At 45.8% G+C, this 17112-nt stretch overlaps 1 protein-coding gene across 1 annotated transcript in view; it reads right to left on the reverse strand.

Moving 5' to 3' along the window:
- Positions 1–17112, reverse strand: part of eys (EGF-like photoreceptor maintenance factor) — a 176523-nt gene that overhangs the window by 137259 nt on the left and 22152 nt on the right. The window contains exons 8-15 of the mRNA XM_084667205.1: positions 12711–12815; positions 11384–11523; positions 10482–10645; positions 10072–10325; positions 8527–8631; positions 5010–5132; positions 2517–2630; positions 544–666 (exon numbers count right to left, since the gene is read on the reverse strand). Of these exons, the coding sequence (XP_084523331.1) occupies positions 544–666; positions 2517–2630; positions 5010–5132; positions 8527–8631; positions 10072–10325; positions 10482–10645; positions 11384–11523; positions 12711–12815 (1128 nt within the window). The remainder of the gene's footprint in view (positions 1–543; positions 667–2516; positions 2631–5009; positions 5133–8526; positions 8632–10071; positions 10326–10481; positions 10646–11383; positions 11524–12710; positions 12816–17112) is intronic.

Genomic DNA, 17112 nt, shown 5'->3' on the forward strand with positions numbered 1-17112 from the left:
TATAGTGTTGTGTGAGTGTGTTACTGTGTGAGTATAGTGTTGTGTGTGTGTGTTACTGTGTGAGTGTGTTACTGTGTGAGTGTGTTACTGTGTGAGTGTGTTACTGTGTGAGTATAGTTGTGTGTGAGTGTGTTACTGTGTGAGTATAGTTGTGTGTGTGTGTGTTACTGTGTGAGTATAGTTTTGTGAGTGTGTTACTGTGTGAGTGTGTTGCTGTGTGAGTGTGTTACTGTGTGAGTGTGTTACTGTGTGAGTGTCGTGCTGTGTGAGTGTGTTACTGTGTGAGTGTGTTACTGTGTGAGTGTGTTACTGTGTGTGTGTGTTGCTGTGTGAGTGTGTTACTGTGTGAGTGTGTTACTGTGTGAGTGTGTTACTGTGTGAGTGTGTTACTGTGTGAGTGTGTTGCTGTGTAAGTGTCGTGCTGTGTATCGTATGAATCATTTATACAGTATAAGCACGGCTGCAAAGGGAAGATCTAATCCATAACGTTTTGTGTTAAAGGATTTATGTAATTCATGATGATAAACAGCATCAGTCTCTTACCAGCAAATCCAGATGGACAGACACATTCGTAGCCTGCAACCTGGTCGATGCAAGTAGAATTGTTGGCACAGAATCCCTGGTCACATTCATCATAGTTGATTTCACAGTTCATCCCCCCAAAGCCTGTTAGGAAGACATTACACCTCATTATCAGACAAAACACACTGCAAAACACACTGCAAAACAGTCAGGCTGCAAAACACCAAACCAAAGAAAACAACCCTACTGATTTTGTCATGAAACTTATTTCTATTCACCGTGCCTGATAGCTGAGCTGAGAGGAGGCGTCTGGTAAATACAGACTGTTGCTTGACTGACCACCAAGATAATGTCTGTTAAATACAGACTGTCGCTTGACTGACCACCAAGATAATGTCTGTTAAATACAGACTGTTGCTTGACTGACCACCAAGATAATGTCTGGTAAATACAGACTGTACAGATCGCTTTGGATATAATAATTGCATATCAAAACGTCCGCTAAATGAATAAAATGCAAATGAGTTCCCCTCTGTCTGATAGGCTGGCCCTGTGTAAGGTCTCTCAGGACAGCCCTGCGCTACTGGATCCTCTCACTAACATGCAGACATACCACCACAGAAGGAAAAACAAAATCATCCGATTGCGTCTTCTTCCCCATACCCCACCTGATCACTTAGGCATTCAGAGTTACATCAGCACAGGCTGACTCTGGGAAATAGAAAAGGTTAAGAATGTGAAGTGAAGGATAGAGCTCTGCTCCAATTTTCTGACATTTTATGCTCCTATAAACGTATTCTGCTGCATGGTCACGCTACAAAATGACTATCATTAGCGCTGTCACAGGCCGTGGCTACAGCCGGGCCGTGACTAATGCCACACCATCAGCACCTTCAGAGAGGCCACATTCTCATCAGTCCTCAGACTGACCATGGAACCAATTTCCACCTCTCTCCATGTCATAAAATTTGACAATTATCCCGACTTCATTAATAATGCATAACAGTCCTCGTCCGCAATTTAGGTTTAATCAGAGCTGTGTCTCACAGGTAGGACAACGCCTGAGCCAAGAAATTAGAGGGAAAAATTGCTGAGATTTATTTCCCTCTCCTAAGCCTAATGATATAAACGACTCTCGCCAATTTACGACATGAATAAGCCGTTTAAGTGTCTGGATGATTTCATGAGATCAGAGCAGAAATATAGTAAATGTTTGTAAATATGTCATCTCCTCATGGGCCTCATATAGCTTCATTTACAATGAGAGGACTGGGGAGAGCTGCAGACGTTACAGCGGTATGTGTCCTATACGTACATGAACCACATCGAATTTAGTAGCTAGCTACAGTGGCTAACCCTAATTTCCATATTCAGTTTCCAGACATCTGTGATAAAACCTTAAACCCTTCTCTAAACTCAGCCACATGTGTGATTCATGTGTAGGCCTCATCAGATCTGTTCAGGCTTGGGTCCTGATGGGATGCAAACCTCTGACCTTACCACCCCCCCTTTACAGCTCAAAGGAATCCAGTCTTCATGGACTCTTATTGAAGAGCCAGCTGGTAGTAGTGTATACGGTAATTTAACTCAATCTTCCTTGTGATGCCATGTGGTTCTTTGTCTCCGAACGGGTTTGCGTGAGGCTGCCATTTGGCAGAGACCAGCCATCACACCATTGCTGTGAGCCATCTCTCCAGGCCTGGATACACTTGGAGGGATTGTGCGAGTCGTGATCATCATCGAGCCACAGCGCTACTCCTCCTGACAAAGCTGAATCTGCGGAAGCTCCCCTGCAGAGATCCAGGTCGTTCTGACAAGAGGGTTTAGTTTGAGGGGATAAGAATCCCTCATTTTGACAGTCAAGATCCCAGTGAGAAGCACATCTCCAATGGGTTGGAGTTTGCTGGTGGCGGTGTGTGTGTGAGTGCGTGAGTGAGTGATTGTGTGGGTGTAGGGTGGAGGAGACGGGGAGGAGGGGGGAGACTGTGACTTACCCTCTGGGCAGAAGCACTGATACAGGTCGACACCGTCTACACACACTGCTTCGTTGAGGCAGGGGCTGGACTCACAGTCGTCGAGGTTCACCTCACAGAACGGCCCGCCAAAGCCTGCGCAAGGGGAAGGAAACACAAACAGAATCATTATTGGATTCCCTTTGGTTGGGTTTTATCCCTCAGCCAATTAGGATTTGTATGACTTTGTAGCTCACTCAAAAGCTGCTTTACAAAGCTGTTATTGATTCATGGGACTTGCTGTGGCCGCGCTGCCTCAGCCCACTGGCTCATTTAATCATGTTTAATAAGGTCCAGTCATTGCCTCTGAGATTCATTACATACAACAGCCCAGGTCCAGCCATGACCAAGATTAAAGCCAGGCCTCACCTACAAACTGGAAAACAGGCAGAGAAGCATACTGTATGCGTAACCACACACACACACACACACACCTTTATGTCCTGACACACAAACTCACACAAAGACACATCAGACAAGCTCTGAAGTCACCGCACAGAATGTTCCAGAAACTTTGTATAATTATTGCATTATACTGCACATGGAGTGCAGACTGAACAGCAATGAGTACATACATGTCTATATATAAGCTTAAATGACGTCATGACATTTACTAAGATAATAGAAGACAGCAAACCGAACAAATATCTCAGCATAACAGGTCCGCACTGCTCCACCCTCCATCCAGAACAATCAAGCCTTCATTTATTCTCCTCCAGACTCGTTTTAGCACTGTGCTGACAGACGTTTGACAGTGGGCACTTCTGAGAGTTCGAGTGAGTGTAAAATACCAAGTCGAGGCAAGCGCTATTAAAAACCCACCAAGCTGACAGTCTCACAAAGGCCCTGTCGGTCAGCTCCCTATGGGTGCAGAACCTTCCTGAAACCCACCAGGGAATCTGGGATAGGCCTCACTGACCTGGCATCTCTGACAGCAGCCAACTGTACTCAACCATGATCATGCGTTCCAAAAGAAGGCTTTCAGCTTGTAAAACTTCCCTGGACGTGGAGCCCGACACCCAGGACGTGGAGCCCGACACCCAGGACGTGGAGCCCGACACCCAGGACAGCGGCCGGGTCTGCTGGGGATGGACAGGGGAATCTGCCCCATAGTGCTCCCTTGGCAGATAAGGGATCATAGGTAATATGGACGCCAGGACTGCCAGGGTGGAACATTTCTGAAAGAGTGCGGCTCATAATTTGCCCTTGAGTGGGCTGGCTAGTGGATCACATTGGGGCTGGGTTTCATTTACATAAGAAATCACTCACAATCCTTCAACCTGACGCACGTCAAACATAAGTGCAACAGAACTAATGAAGTCCCCGTTATTGATTGGGTTGCATGATCTGCTGTGTGATGATCCTTCAGATGAAAATGAGGCCAAGGGGGGAGAGGGGGGGGGGGGGCAGTCTGTGGTTGGAAGATGATCAGTTTGACCGTGAGGAAAAGGTTTTACAGAACGGTTTAATCTGGCTAATTGCAATCAAGGAATATAATGTATGTCCTAAGTCTTGCATGGTATCCTTGCAGGAACGTCTCAGCAGGGATTATTATTTGATTGACTGTGACAACAGGAAGCACCCCTGGGTCTTTATTGTGCACTGGTCATCAAGACCCTAGCTAAAAACACAACCACAGCTAATTACATCTACTGCAAGGGGCGCTCTTCAGAACCAATCATCAAGGATTTCATAACAGGCTTTAATCATGATGACATGCACATGGCCTACATTGAACTCATACTTAATTATCAGATTCATAAACATGATAGCTGTGGAATAATATAGAAATGGAAAAAATGTTCTTAAAACGAATAAATGACTGCTAGCAGCATGACATTCATTACACTCTTACAATTCATCATATGTGATAAACTATTTTGTTTCATTCAAAAACAGTCATTTAAAATGAGGGAATACGAGTGCTGCAGATGAGAGAACTGTTGGTAAAACCTGTCAGTCACTCCGTGGCTCTGCAAGACTTTTCCGGGCGTCAGGAAGTGGAAATGTAGCACGACAGGGATTTAAGAGGATCCCTGGTGAGAGGAGGGTCGTTCCTGGAGTGTTCTGGACGCCAATTTCACCTGTGATCACTGCATCTAATGTCATCCTGGCCCAACTAATGGCTTTTCTCTTTCAATTCCCTCTAGATACAGCACAGACTTCTCTTTGTGGATCAAATCAAAAGAATTGGAAGTAATACCCTTATCAGGAGCCAACAGCAGTATTGATTTGACGTTGGCCTTTCTGTTTAGGTTTTTATTTTACCCTTCATGGAAACCTTTTACACTAGGAGTGTGTTATCTAGCAGTTATAAAGATGCAGCCACCACAAGATGGTAACTAGTTAAAAAAAAATGTGTGCCTAGTATGTATGGTTGATCAATTATTATGTCTAAACAACTGACTGGTTTACAGTTTAATAGTATTGACACCTTAGTGGGTGTATTCACTTCTGTATGTAGTACCCACTCACCTTTCTCACAGATGCATGTGACATTCTGTCCGTCCCACGTTTCCGTGCATCTCAGAGTGTGTTCCTGGCAGATCGCCAGGGAGCACAGGTCCACATCCTCGGAACAATCTTTCCCTTCAAAACCTGAAAGAGTTCTGACAATGAATCAAGCACATCTCAACATAGACACCATTACAGGATGCTGGAGAGGACAGCACTTAGCTATATGAACTCCATAAAGGGACAAGGTAGAGTGCACCACCATTTTTGTGGAGAATACCAAAAAAAAAAAATATATATATATAAATAAAAAACCTTTGCAAGCCATAAAGTTTCAAATTCACCAAATGACTATAAAACACACATTTCAGGATGCCAAACACATTTATAGCTGTTTTATGTTTTATTAGCTAAAGACATCCTCTCTGCATCTGATTTATGGAGCCATTGATTCGGCCTCAGGCAGTTTACCTGCTGCCCGGTATGCTAATGGTGGGAATTACAGGCAGGGAGCATCATCTAACTCACTGATCTATACCCATCTGTCTGCGAGTGCTGCTGCAGGGCTAGCCGTCTCTTATAGATACCCATGTCGATAACTGTTGTTATACATAAAACACAGCCTTCTGGCGTGAATGATGCATGTTCAGTTTATGCAATAAACGGGGTTGAAGAAAGCCACGTCTCACGGTAGAAAGAACCTTGCCTGTAATTAAAGTATCAACGTCTCATTTAGACTCATCCTCCTCAGCCACCTCACCCTTCCCAGAAAATCATTACATCATTGAAAAAATTGCCCCGAGATTTGATCTAGTTCTAGAACCCTCTGCACTCAGCAGCAGCGTATGCCTCCTACACAGATGTGCTGTCTCAGGATCCCACCAGGACACCAAGAAGAGCTGGACAAAGGAGAACGTCAAAACAAACGGAATATTCATTGTGTATCGCCCGACGCAAGAGTTTACGCCAGTTTAAACCTTTCATCTACATAAGCAGGTTAACTCGCATTTCTAAATATATATCATTACATCTATCAACGCTAAATGAATGCCCTTCCAACATCCCATGTATTACTCTACACTGTTAATGGACAGCTATTGCCTCCAACAAAGTGCTCCAGAAGTGTTTAATAACCAATTGTGCGTGCAATTCACTCGGAGGTTAATGTTGCATGAAGGAATGTCCCATTTGCAGTGCCTCCATCTCCAAATGGGACTGCCAACCCCATCCCAGCTCTGACATTAGCTTCCTTTAGCGCAGCGGCAAAACGAACAGCAATACCTGGGAGTTCTCAATCATGGGCTGCATTCGGAATTTACGGTGTGCAAGATAAAGTACCTTTGTCTTAAACCAAGAGAGGAAATCTTGCATAATAGGATTTCTTTCGGAGGATAAGGGCATGTCAGGGAGAACAGGATCCTGCATTACACCCTCGTCCCTGGTTTGAAGTTGGAGAACAGTAAGTGAATGTTCCCTGCCAATCCCAAGGTTATCACAGCATAATGGAAAGTTCCATTATTTATGCACACGTTAAGTGATCAGATTGATTCAAAAGGACAAAGGATTACATAAATATAAGGTCATGAAACTACTGTATTCAGGTAAGACGTACACACACACACACAACTCGTCGATACGTCAACCAGTGATTTCATCCATAAGCTGTATCAAAGAAACTATTGGTATGTCTGAAATCATCATACTAAATGATGTTGGGGATTTATTCAAAGTCTTTTGACAAGTACTGTAATTATCCACCCATTCACTGTATGCCATCTGATAGTGCAACCGTCATAGAGCCAGTCCTCAGGACCAGAGAGCCGGTGAGGTCTGTTCTACTGTCTGTCGTGAAGGGACCTCCAGGGAGAATCTGATGAGAACAACAATGGAGCCGGTTGTGGGCAGGTTTCATCAACAACATACAGCATTTCTAACGGTTTTGCTAGTACAATATTAACCTAGCATATTGTTTAACCAGCAAGACACATATGTTAATGGTCAACATTTACAGTTAAATGTTCAGAGGAATTCTAGCCGTGTTTCATTAATTTGATGTCGATGCAGTTTGTGTTAAGACAAATGTATAATATCTACACAGGAAATGTCCCCTACGAACCACCGCTGTGAAGATTGTTTAGTTTCCATTACAAAAGGTGGAAGTGTCATTCTATCTTCATGATGGAGAAAAAAAAACATTCCAAGTGAGCCAAGAGAGGGCTGTAAATGCAGAACCGTGTTCCTGCTTGACAAGGTAAACAACACTTAGTCTATTATTGTTGTGTGTGTGCCGAGGAAGCAGAAACAGCAGGAAAACAGCACGCCATGAAATATTTAACCACCACCACACTGCGAAAGGTGCAATAAGGAGAAGAAGGGAAAGTGAAAGGTATCTAAACAGCCGACGATGCTGTGGTCAGGAAAACCTCCTACACTATCAGGCTAAACTCTCGTCCACTCAGTGTATTTACATGGCCAGTAAAACAACCAAATAGTCCATCTTTTGGACTCTACTTGGATTAGTTTTGAATGTATGTGTGGATAGATTTGTGGACAGCCTACATTATCTGAATTGCATAGTTTACCTTGAAAGGCACAGACAAAGACAAAGAAAGAGAAGTATTGCAACTGTTTTTTGGTGGATTGTAGCTTTCAGGTTTGTCCTTGTTGGCAAATCCCCCTAAGCATAAGTATATTTGTGAATTTCCTGCTCAATGGGATAAGGAACACATACATTTGAAGCATGATTGTGAAAATTGGTTTAACCTTTGGGTCACTACTGTTCTGTTCCATTTGTTCCATCTATAAGGCAAACACAACAAACCACTTATCTAATTCAATACAGAGAAACCTAAAGTCGTTAGGCACACCTCAGTCACTGCATCTGCCCGCAAAATCAAAACAATCATGGTCGTTTTACTGACACATCTGCAGCCTGTTTCCCCTCAGCGTCAGGTCCCTGTAGCCCACAGGGGAGCCATTCTCATGCATTTCTAACAGAGATTTACACTGATGGCTTCCTCTCTCGATGAAGTCACAGCGACAACGCACGCAGACCCAACGGAGAGAGAATCGGGCTGCGCATGGTAAAAGCATGGGGTCAGATCTGATGAAGGCTCCTGGTTTGGATGGGGAGCGAGGTGTCTGCTCTGGCCTGTTGACTCTTATAGTAGCGTGGACAGGAAGTAAGAGAAGAAGAGGCTACAGGAAGTGAGAGGAGGCTACAGGAAGTGAGAGGAGGCTACAGGAAGTGAGCGAATAGGAGGTCCATAGAGATCGACAGCACTACCCTGGAGTCATGTGTCAGACTGTGCCATGCTCAGACGTCTTAATACACAAACATTTCTACATGCATGTCTCAAAGGTGTTTTATACTCACAGGACATTTACAAGCTGTGCTTGTTAGCCCTCTTCTCTCACAGGAAGTGACAGAATAAGCAGTGTGCTGTTTACACACACATACAGTAGAAAGATCTTCCTGACACATCAGAAACACACTGTTCCAACTCCAATGCCAAGGATCTATTGTGCCTTTACTCACCAAAGGGGCACTGACACATGTAGTCATCCAGCAGATTCCTACAGGACCCTCCGTTGACACAAGGCCAGGAGCGGCAGTGGTTTACATTCTCAGAGCAAAATCGACCTGGAAAAAAGGAATTGGACATTTGATTCCGCAGTTGAATGCTTCATATCGGTTTAACATTCATTTTACAAGGGAGTTTCATTACTAACAGATTCCCATTTACAGTACCGGCATGGCGGGGGATAAAATACCCTGATTCAGGGAATTGGCCCGTGAAAAGTCTCTGATCTCTAGATCACAATGTTGACTGCAGTTGTATCACAGACCAAGTAATTCATGTCCGGCCCCATTGAGCAATATGCAGATGAAGACACAGCTATAGTTATAGGTAAATGGCGGTTGCTAATGTGTGTACAGTGTCCTCACTTGATTGAGCTCAGGTTGTTGAAATAGTGCCCTATTTAAGTGAGTATGCTGGTAATTATGAAAGCATGACGGTGTGCCATCTAAAGTTATATTTGTACATTCAAGTCAGTTTAAATTGCTCTCTTTTGAGTTCCCGAAATTAGAATGTCCTGACGGTTTCCCAATCATGGCTTCCTATTCACTGACAAACCACTGGGCTATCTGAGTAAACGTACAAATCTCTGGTTGTGTTGAGGATCTGTCATTAGGCTGTCAGAGCCCTTACGCAAGGCCCACAACCAGCTCCAGGCAGACCTCACTGGAACTGGAGAACTGTGACATGTATATTCAGAGAGCAATAACAAATGTTATATATCATAATTATACATGCCCTCGTTGAGTTCAAGCTAAGCAAACAATTACATGTGTTCAGTGATTACCGCTTCTCACCTGGGTGAGTTGAATGTCATCGCAGCTACAGATAAGCTCCACATGATGCGAGTTCAGCACTTCACTCGGAGAGAAAGAGTGGCCTTGGCCATGAGTGCTTCCATGAACTTCACTGATTTATGGCCCCCCGATTCCTCCCGTCTTTAGGGAACTCGGTGTCACATTCACGTTCCCATAGGCATCCCATCTGCCACGTGGCACCGCGCTAAATCAATGACCACATGGCAATGGCATACCTAAGGTTCCTTTGCCTGCACATGGCTCCAACACGCGGCGCACACGCTAAATCACTCGGAGCGTGTTCAGGTTCACAGGAATAGCGGAGGTGTTTGCTGGCTGTCGAGCTAGCAAGGAACCTTCTGAGGTATACGCTGTCTAAGGTCTTCTTAATAATTCAGCCGGAATAGAAAAACAGATCTAGGCTCAATTATTAATGTTCCCCAGCTTGAGAACAATCAAATAAATAAAGAAGTACATTTTATGGGGCGTTTATAGATGAGAGGGTTGTAAAAACGCTGAGTTCCACTGAGCAGCACAGCTTTATATAGTTCTGGAGGCCAATAACCCTCACCGCTGGTTTAAATAACGCGTTAAGAAACAAAACAATAAAAATATATTCACATGTCACACGCTCCAATGAATGAAATGCGCAGGCGTACGTGGAGGCATGCTTGTGTCGTTACTCCAGGTGGCTGAGACACGTACCTTCAAACCCAGGGGGACACACACAGAGGAAGTTGAGCGCGCGGTCCACGCAAGTCGCTCCGTTGGCGCACGGAGAATTTTCACATTCGTCGGTCTCCTGGTCGCAGAGCGGCCCACGGAACCCCGGCGCGCAGCGACAGGTGTGGTTGTAGCCGTGGTTCACACACACTCCGTGAGGAGAGCAGCGATGGCCCACGCAGGCGTCGACTTTATCCTCACAGAAGGCTCCGCGGAACCCTCCGGAACACAGGCAGCTGGGGAGAGAGCCCGACACGACCACCTCAGACTGGACATCCATCTCCGCAAACCGACCTGGAACAGCCGGCAGCCTGCGATGCGTCGCTGCCAAGTCTGCGCCAAGCGGGTTTGCCGGCGCCTGAGCGGCCTGACCCGATTGGCCGAGCTCTCACCTGTAGCCGTGGACGCCGTCCACACACGTGGCACCGTTCTGGCACCGGTGGCGGACGCAGTCGTTGACGTTGACGCGGCAGTTCCGGCCGGCCCAGCCGGGGGCGCACACGCAGGTGTAGCTGCTGCCGTCCCTCAGCACACAGCGGCCCTCGTTGGCACACGGCTAACAGGAAGTCAGGGGGAGGACAGCGAGAGGAGGCCGCAATGGACAGAGCATGGAATAGGCAGGCATGTTATGGACTCGTGTGAATACCGCAGTGACAATGGCTTATTGATTTGTGGCAGTTGGAGGCAGTGACCTTGACTTGGTTATCAGCACAGTATTCACATCACAGCGGTCTCACGTCACACTGTCTGAGAGCCTAGCTGAGATATTCCCAGAATGCAACACGGGTATGGGGAAGGTGGGGTATTATCGGAGAAAAGCATCAGCTCCAGTTCAACGAGGAGAACTCTCTCTCAGATACTGTTAGAGAGGCGGGTGGGGGAGAGCAAGGATTTTCACAATTATCTGATAATGGCTCATGTGCTAATTATTTAAAACAGGCTGAACCATATTACTAGCCTAGAGAGAAAACAGAGAGAGCGAGAGAGAGAGCGAGAGAGCTAATATAACTGAATATGCTTCTAAGCCGATTCTTGGTGAGAGTCATGTTAGTGCAGAACAGCCGTCTTGGCTTCTACAGGTCCTGTAGATTGAGGGGCCTTAACTTCAGTACGCCCCAGTACGTTCACTTATACTTGACCTGCTCAAAACAGCTTTCACCCAACGCAGCGTCCAGGAGGAGATTGGAATATATCTGGATATGCAGTCCAGCGACTCTACTGCTGAATTCCACACAATCGCTCCACCCAACAAGCTGTGGGAGAACAGGACTGGAGGAGTCCTGCTCGCACCAACCTGTAAGTTAGGGGGGCAAGGCCGTCGGCAGGTGTGCTTGAGTCCGTCAGGCAGGTCCAGACACTGGGCGTCAGCAGGGCAGGAGGCGTTGGGGAGCAGACAGGCGTCTACATCCACCTCACAGCTGCTCCCCAGGAACCCTGGAGAGAGAGAGCAGCAGGGGCGGACCCCCCAGGTTACGCACACCCTGCGCTCTGGAGAACTAGGGTGGACCCCCCAGGTTAAGCACACCCTGCGCTCTGGAGGTTCAGACACACGCACCGGATCTTGACGATCCTGTGTTTTGTGTCAATGAGTGTTCCCCCCGATTGGTCGTAGTTTGTACAACTCAAACGTTAGATCATAAGAATTCTAGTTCTTGATTTTCACCGCTCTTTGCTTTGACAGTTACAGTGTAGTAACTGTCAAACAGTTCTCGGAGGTACGCAGTTGCGCTAAAAGCTTATCTTAATTAACCCCCCGGCAGAACTCTCTGTCACTGGCGTCACCGTTAGGTGTTAAATAGGTTGCAGGGCTGAAAGAAAATATTCTTCCAGATATTGTTTTTGACAGTATTGGCTGCGTCACAAGGTTAGGATCAAATCCACTGTAGCAAATTAAACCTCTAAATGAGATGTCAAAAAAAAACTCACAAAAAATTCAATATGAAGGTTTTCATTTTGTTACTGTTTGGGGAATTTTGAATACAACCCCAATTATTCTTAATCTGATCTGACAGAACAGTCCCAAATGGTTCAACTACATAATATAAACTATACACTACTCACTGATTGTAACCCCCCAAAATTATATATGTGCATATTTCCAGTCACTGATATGATTGTGTGTGTGTGTGTGTGTGTGTGTGTGTGTGTGTGCATACACTTAAATGTGTTTACCATGGGTGTACGTGCGTGCGGTGCGTGTGTGTGCGTGCGTGTATACATCTGTGTGTGTGTGTGTGTGTGTGTGTGCGCACGTGAATGGAGGAACAGCAGCTGGCTGAGCAGCGAGGCCGGGCGTGCCAGCCCAGCAAGGCTGGGCCCAGTGCCGCTCTCCTGGGCAGCCCCTCAAACCACATCACTGAATGGGAAACGCAGCCTCAGCCGGCAGAGACGAACAAACAATTACTGAAAAAAATCACATTAATCCAGAAGGAGAAAGCCCATGAAAGGGGAGAGTATTTCATAACCCAATATTGACACAATTCCCCCGCACTAATGAGCTCTGGCGATGAGCTGGGTGATTTGCTTAGCTGTCAGTCACTGGCTCGTTTGGAACCACACACACACACGCCCACGCGCACACGCGGGGGCTGTGCGAGAGAGCGAAGCAGACACGCACGTACCTGGTGGACACGTGCAGGTGTAGGAGCCCAGGCCGTCAGTGCAGGTGCCGTTGTGCTTGCAGGGGCTCGACTCGCACTCGTCGACGTCAGTCTCACAGTGCTGCCCTGGAATGTTCAAACAAAAGCCTCGGGTTGGTTCTCCAGTGCAACGTGGAGCTGTGTTTCTCAACCCCCTGTCCTGCATGTTCTAGATGTTTCCCTGCTCCAACACTCCTGTTCGTTATCAGGCTTCTACTGCGCCTGATAACGACCCCTTCATTTGAATCAGGTGTGCTGGAGCAGGGAAACATCTAAAACATGCAGGACAGTGGGTCCCGAGGACCAGGGTTGAGAATCACTGATGTGGAGGATAATAAGGATAGGCAATTCTTCTGGGTGGCAGTATCTTGTTTTCTCCAAGCACACTTGTAGCGGCCAATAAAAAAAATCTGTTTTCCCGGATCCAGCTCCAATAATAATGTCCCAGGTGTTTCGTTGAGGTTGCTTTGTACTGCTGAGGCAGGAGACAGCATAGTGGATCTGACACTGAAATCCAACACCCAACACGTTCAACACGTCCCCGCTAAATCTGCATTGTGGATTTGTCATTTGTACACGTTGATGGCTGGGGAACCAATGATTTGGGGTCCTCCCATGCAAGGCATTACTGTGGAGCGCCAAGACCGGGGTTATTAATCTAAAACGAACGGTCATCAATAACATTCGATGGACCAAACGGGTCCTTTCTGACAGTGGCAAAGCTCAGAGTCTTCTCCAGCAGAACCAGCATGATTAATACCCCGGCACGGCTTCTGCAGCAGGTCGTTCCATCCAGAAATATGCCATGTTGTGCAGCTGCAAATTGTACAAATTCATCCCACTGAGCAATGGAGGGACGAGGATGGGCAAAAATGACAGTCAGGGAAATTAATTACAGAAGTGGTGTTGTCAGCGCGTCGGCTCCACAATCACAGGCCCTTTTTTAAGGGAGCCGCAAGCAACACGGAGGATGAAACATGGCCCAGACACAGGCAGCAGAAATATTTGGTTTGCTGGGGAAGACGAATTGAGAGTGGACGAAGAACATTTCAGGCGGAGTTATATAAAACCTGGATTGTCTCATTCTCCTTTGGCTGGAAAATAAAACGAATAACATTTTCAAAAGAAAACTTGTTGAAAATCCTAACACAGACCAAAGCCCTCTTGTACAACGAAGACAACACCTGATATTGATGTCGGAATCCATTTGTCAGAACATCTCTGCCTGTGGATATCTGGACATGAAAACCACCAGGGGACTGAGATGGTACACCAAACCACCAGGGGACTGAGATGGTACACCAAATCGAGAAGGGGTGGATAAAGGGCAGTTATAAAATATAAAATAAAACCTAGGAAACTTTTATTTTGGAGTGGACATGCAGAGAGTTGGGATGCTGTGAGGTTGAATGAGGTAAGGAGAGTTTGGAGTTAAAAGATGGGGGCTTCAGTATATGGAAAAGGTCAGGACACTAAGCTGGGAGAAACAGGGCAGGGCCTTGGGTGCTGGGGGTGGTGCTAAATATAAAACAGAGAAATGCCTGCCTGACAGCCTGCCTGCCTGCCTGCCTGTCTGTCTGTCTGCCTGTTGCCTGCTTGCCTGCATCATTTAAAACAAGTGTGATTCAATATGTACTTGTGAAAGTTTAATCCATGGGTACATTATAAACATAATACGATTTATCAACAGTACAAGTAGTTTACTTTATTTATTACTTTAATTTGCCACAGTAAGGTTAGCACACTGTGTGTAAACAACAGCCCTTTATAGATTATACATATTTCTGTGGCAACAGCAATGCACCAGTCAATAATGAGCGATGCATGTTATCATGTCAAACTGAATGTGCTTTCCTTGATATTTAATTCCCAGATGGACTGGGGCTCGTATGAATTATGAAATGAAAACCAATTAACACAGGATCACTGTGTATCTACACTAGCAATTCACTAGCAAACTGAATTACTAATGCAATAATTGACTGAGAAACGTGTGCAGAGAAGACATCTGGGTAAAAACTAAAGTCAATGTTTCCTCAACAGCTACATGTATAGCAGGTTTGTGAGAAGTCTGTGAAGATGTCCCCAGGTCTTAGATACATGTTGGAGAGCTGGTTTTAATGCTCCAATATCACACATCCAACCAGCTCATCAAGGCCTGCGTAGCCTTGAGCCAAACAGTGATGGGCTCCTAGCCGCAGTGCTTGGGTACTGTCCAAGCCAGGGCATCAAACTATGACAACCTTTGCAAAAAAAAAAGATGAATTCATGATGAACCAAACTTGTGGAGGCGGTTTAAAGCTAGCAGCTTCTAGAAGAGCTCAGCATCAACCCTGAAAGAGGCCCTGCTCTCCACCCAATACGTTCCATCTCTCCAACGACGCCCTCTAATACTGCGGTCGACCAATCTGTAAATGAGACTGTCTCCTCCCTCAGACTATCCCAGTGTAATCTCTGTCCCAACAGCAGCCGGGGCTCCTGGTTTACGACCCTCGCAGCTAGCATTAACACCCCGCTCTATCAAATCGCTGGACTGTGCTGCAAACCATCCCATCTCTGACGCGTGGGTTGAGGGACTGTGACAGGGGCAGTTTCATATGGCCGCTTGACCTTTATGGCGTTCTTTCTCTGCCGTGAGAGCACGTCTTTACATGTTAGCTCTGAAGATGTTGTCTGGGACAGGATCCGTCTTTAGGAAGGATGTGGACGGTGGGAGAGAAAACAGCCAGAACAGACACACACGAGGAAACGGTCAGAACAGACACTAAAACAGTCAGAACAGACACGAAAACAGTCAGAACAGACACAAAAACAGTCAGAACAGACACTAAAACAGTCAGAACAGACACACACAAGGAAACGGTCAGAACAGACACTAAAACAGTCAGAACAGACACACACGAGGAAACGGTCAGAACAGACACTAAAACAGTCAGAACAGACACACACGAGGAAACGGTCAGAACAGACACTAAAACAGTCAAAACAGACACTAAAACAGTCAGAACAGACACTAAAACAGTCAGAACAGACACACACAAGGAAACAGTCAGAACAGACACACACAAGGAAACGGTCAGAACAGACACTAAAACAGCCAGAACAGACACACACGAGGAAACGGTCAGAACAGACACTAAAACAGTCAGAACAGACACACACAAGGAAACGGTCAGAACAGACACTAAAACAGTCAGAACAGACACACACGAGGAAACGGTCAGAACAGACACTAAAACAGTCAGAACAGACACTAAAACAGTCAGAACAGACACAAAAACGGTCAGAACAGACACTAAAACAGTCAGAACAGACACACACAAGGAAACGGTCAGAACAGACACTAAAACAGTCAGAACAGACACACACGAGGAAACGGTCAGAACAGACACTAAAACAGTCAGAACAGACACTAAAACAGTCAGAACAGACACTAAAACAGTCAGAACAGACACACACAAGGAAACGGTCAGAACAGACACTAAAACAGTCAGAACAGACACACACGAGGAAACGGTCAGAACAGACACTAAAACAGTCAGAACAGACACTAAAACAGTCAGAACAGACACTAAAACAGTCAGAACAGACACACACAAGGAAACGGTCAGAACAGACACTAAAACAGTCAGAACAGACACACACAAGGAAACGGTCAGAACAGACACTAAAACAGTCAGAACAGACACACACGAGGAAACGGTCAGAACAGACACTAAAACAGTCAAAACAGACACTAAAACAGTCAGAACAGACACTAAAACAGTCAGAACAGACACACACAAGGAAACAGTCAGAACAGACACACACAAGGAAACGGTCAGAACAGACACTAAAACAGCCAGAACAGACACACACGAGGAAACGGTCAGAACAGACACTAAAACAGTCAGAACAGACACACACAAGGAAACGGTCAGAACAGACACTAAAACAGTCAGAACAGACACACACGAGGAAACGGTCAGAACAGACACTAAAACAGTCAGAACAGACACTAAAACAGTCAGAACAGACAGATTAATGAAAACATGAACAGTCAAGACAGACCACTCAGAATACACACAAATAAAAACAGAACAGACACACTAATGAAACCAGTCAGAACAAAACACTAAAACCGGTCAGAACCGACACACGAATGAAACCAGTCACACCAGACACACTCATCCAGGTACACTGTAGGCTTTAACATTGCCAGCATCTGCATCTTGATGATGTCTGCATTGGTCATTCACATATTCATTTAGCGGGCACATTTATCCAAGGTGACGTACAGTACAGGGGGAGATTTGAACCTGCGATCTGAACTATTCAACACATTGTACACTAAACCGTTGGGTACAATGAAAGCAACCTCAAATTTGCACATGAAGGCAAGTGT

The sequence above is a fragment of the Hypomesus nipponensis genome, chromosome 11, assembly GCF_054491055.1.
Source record: "Hypomesus nipponensis isolate SF chromosome 11, ASM5449105v1, whole genome shotgun sequence".
NCBI lineage: Eukaryota > Metazoa > Chordata > Actinopteri > Osmeriformes > Osmeridae > Hypomesus > Hypomesus nipponensis.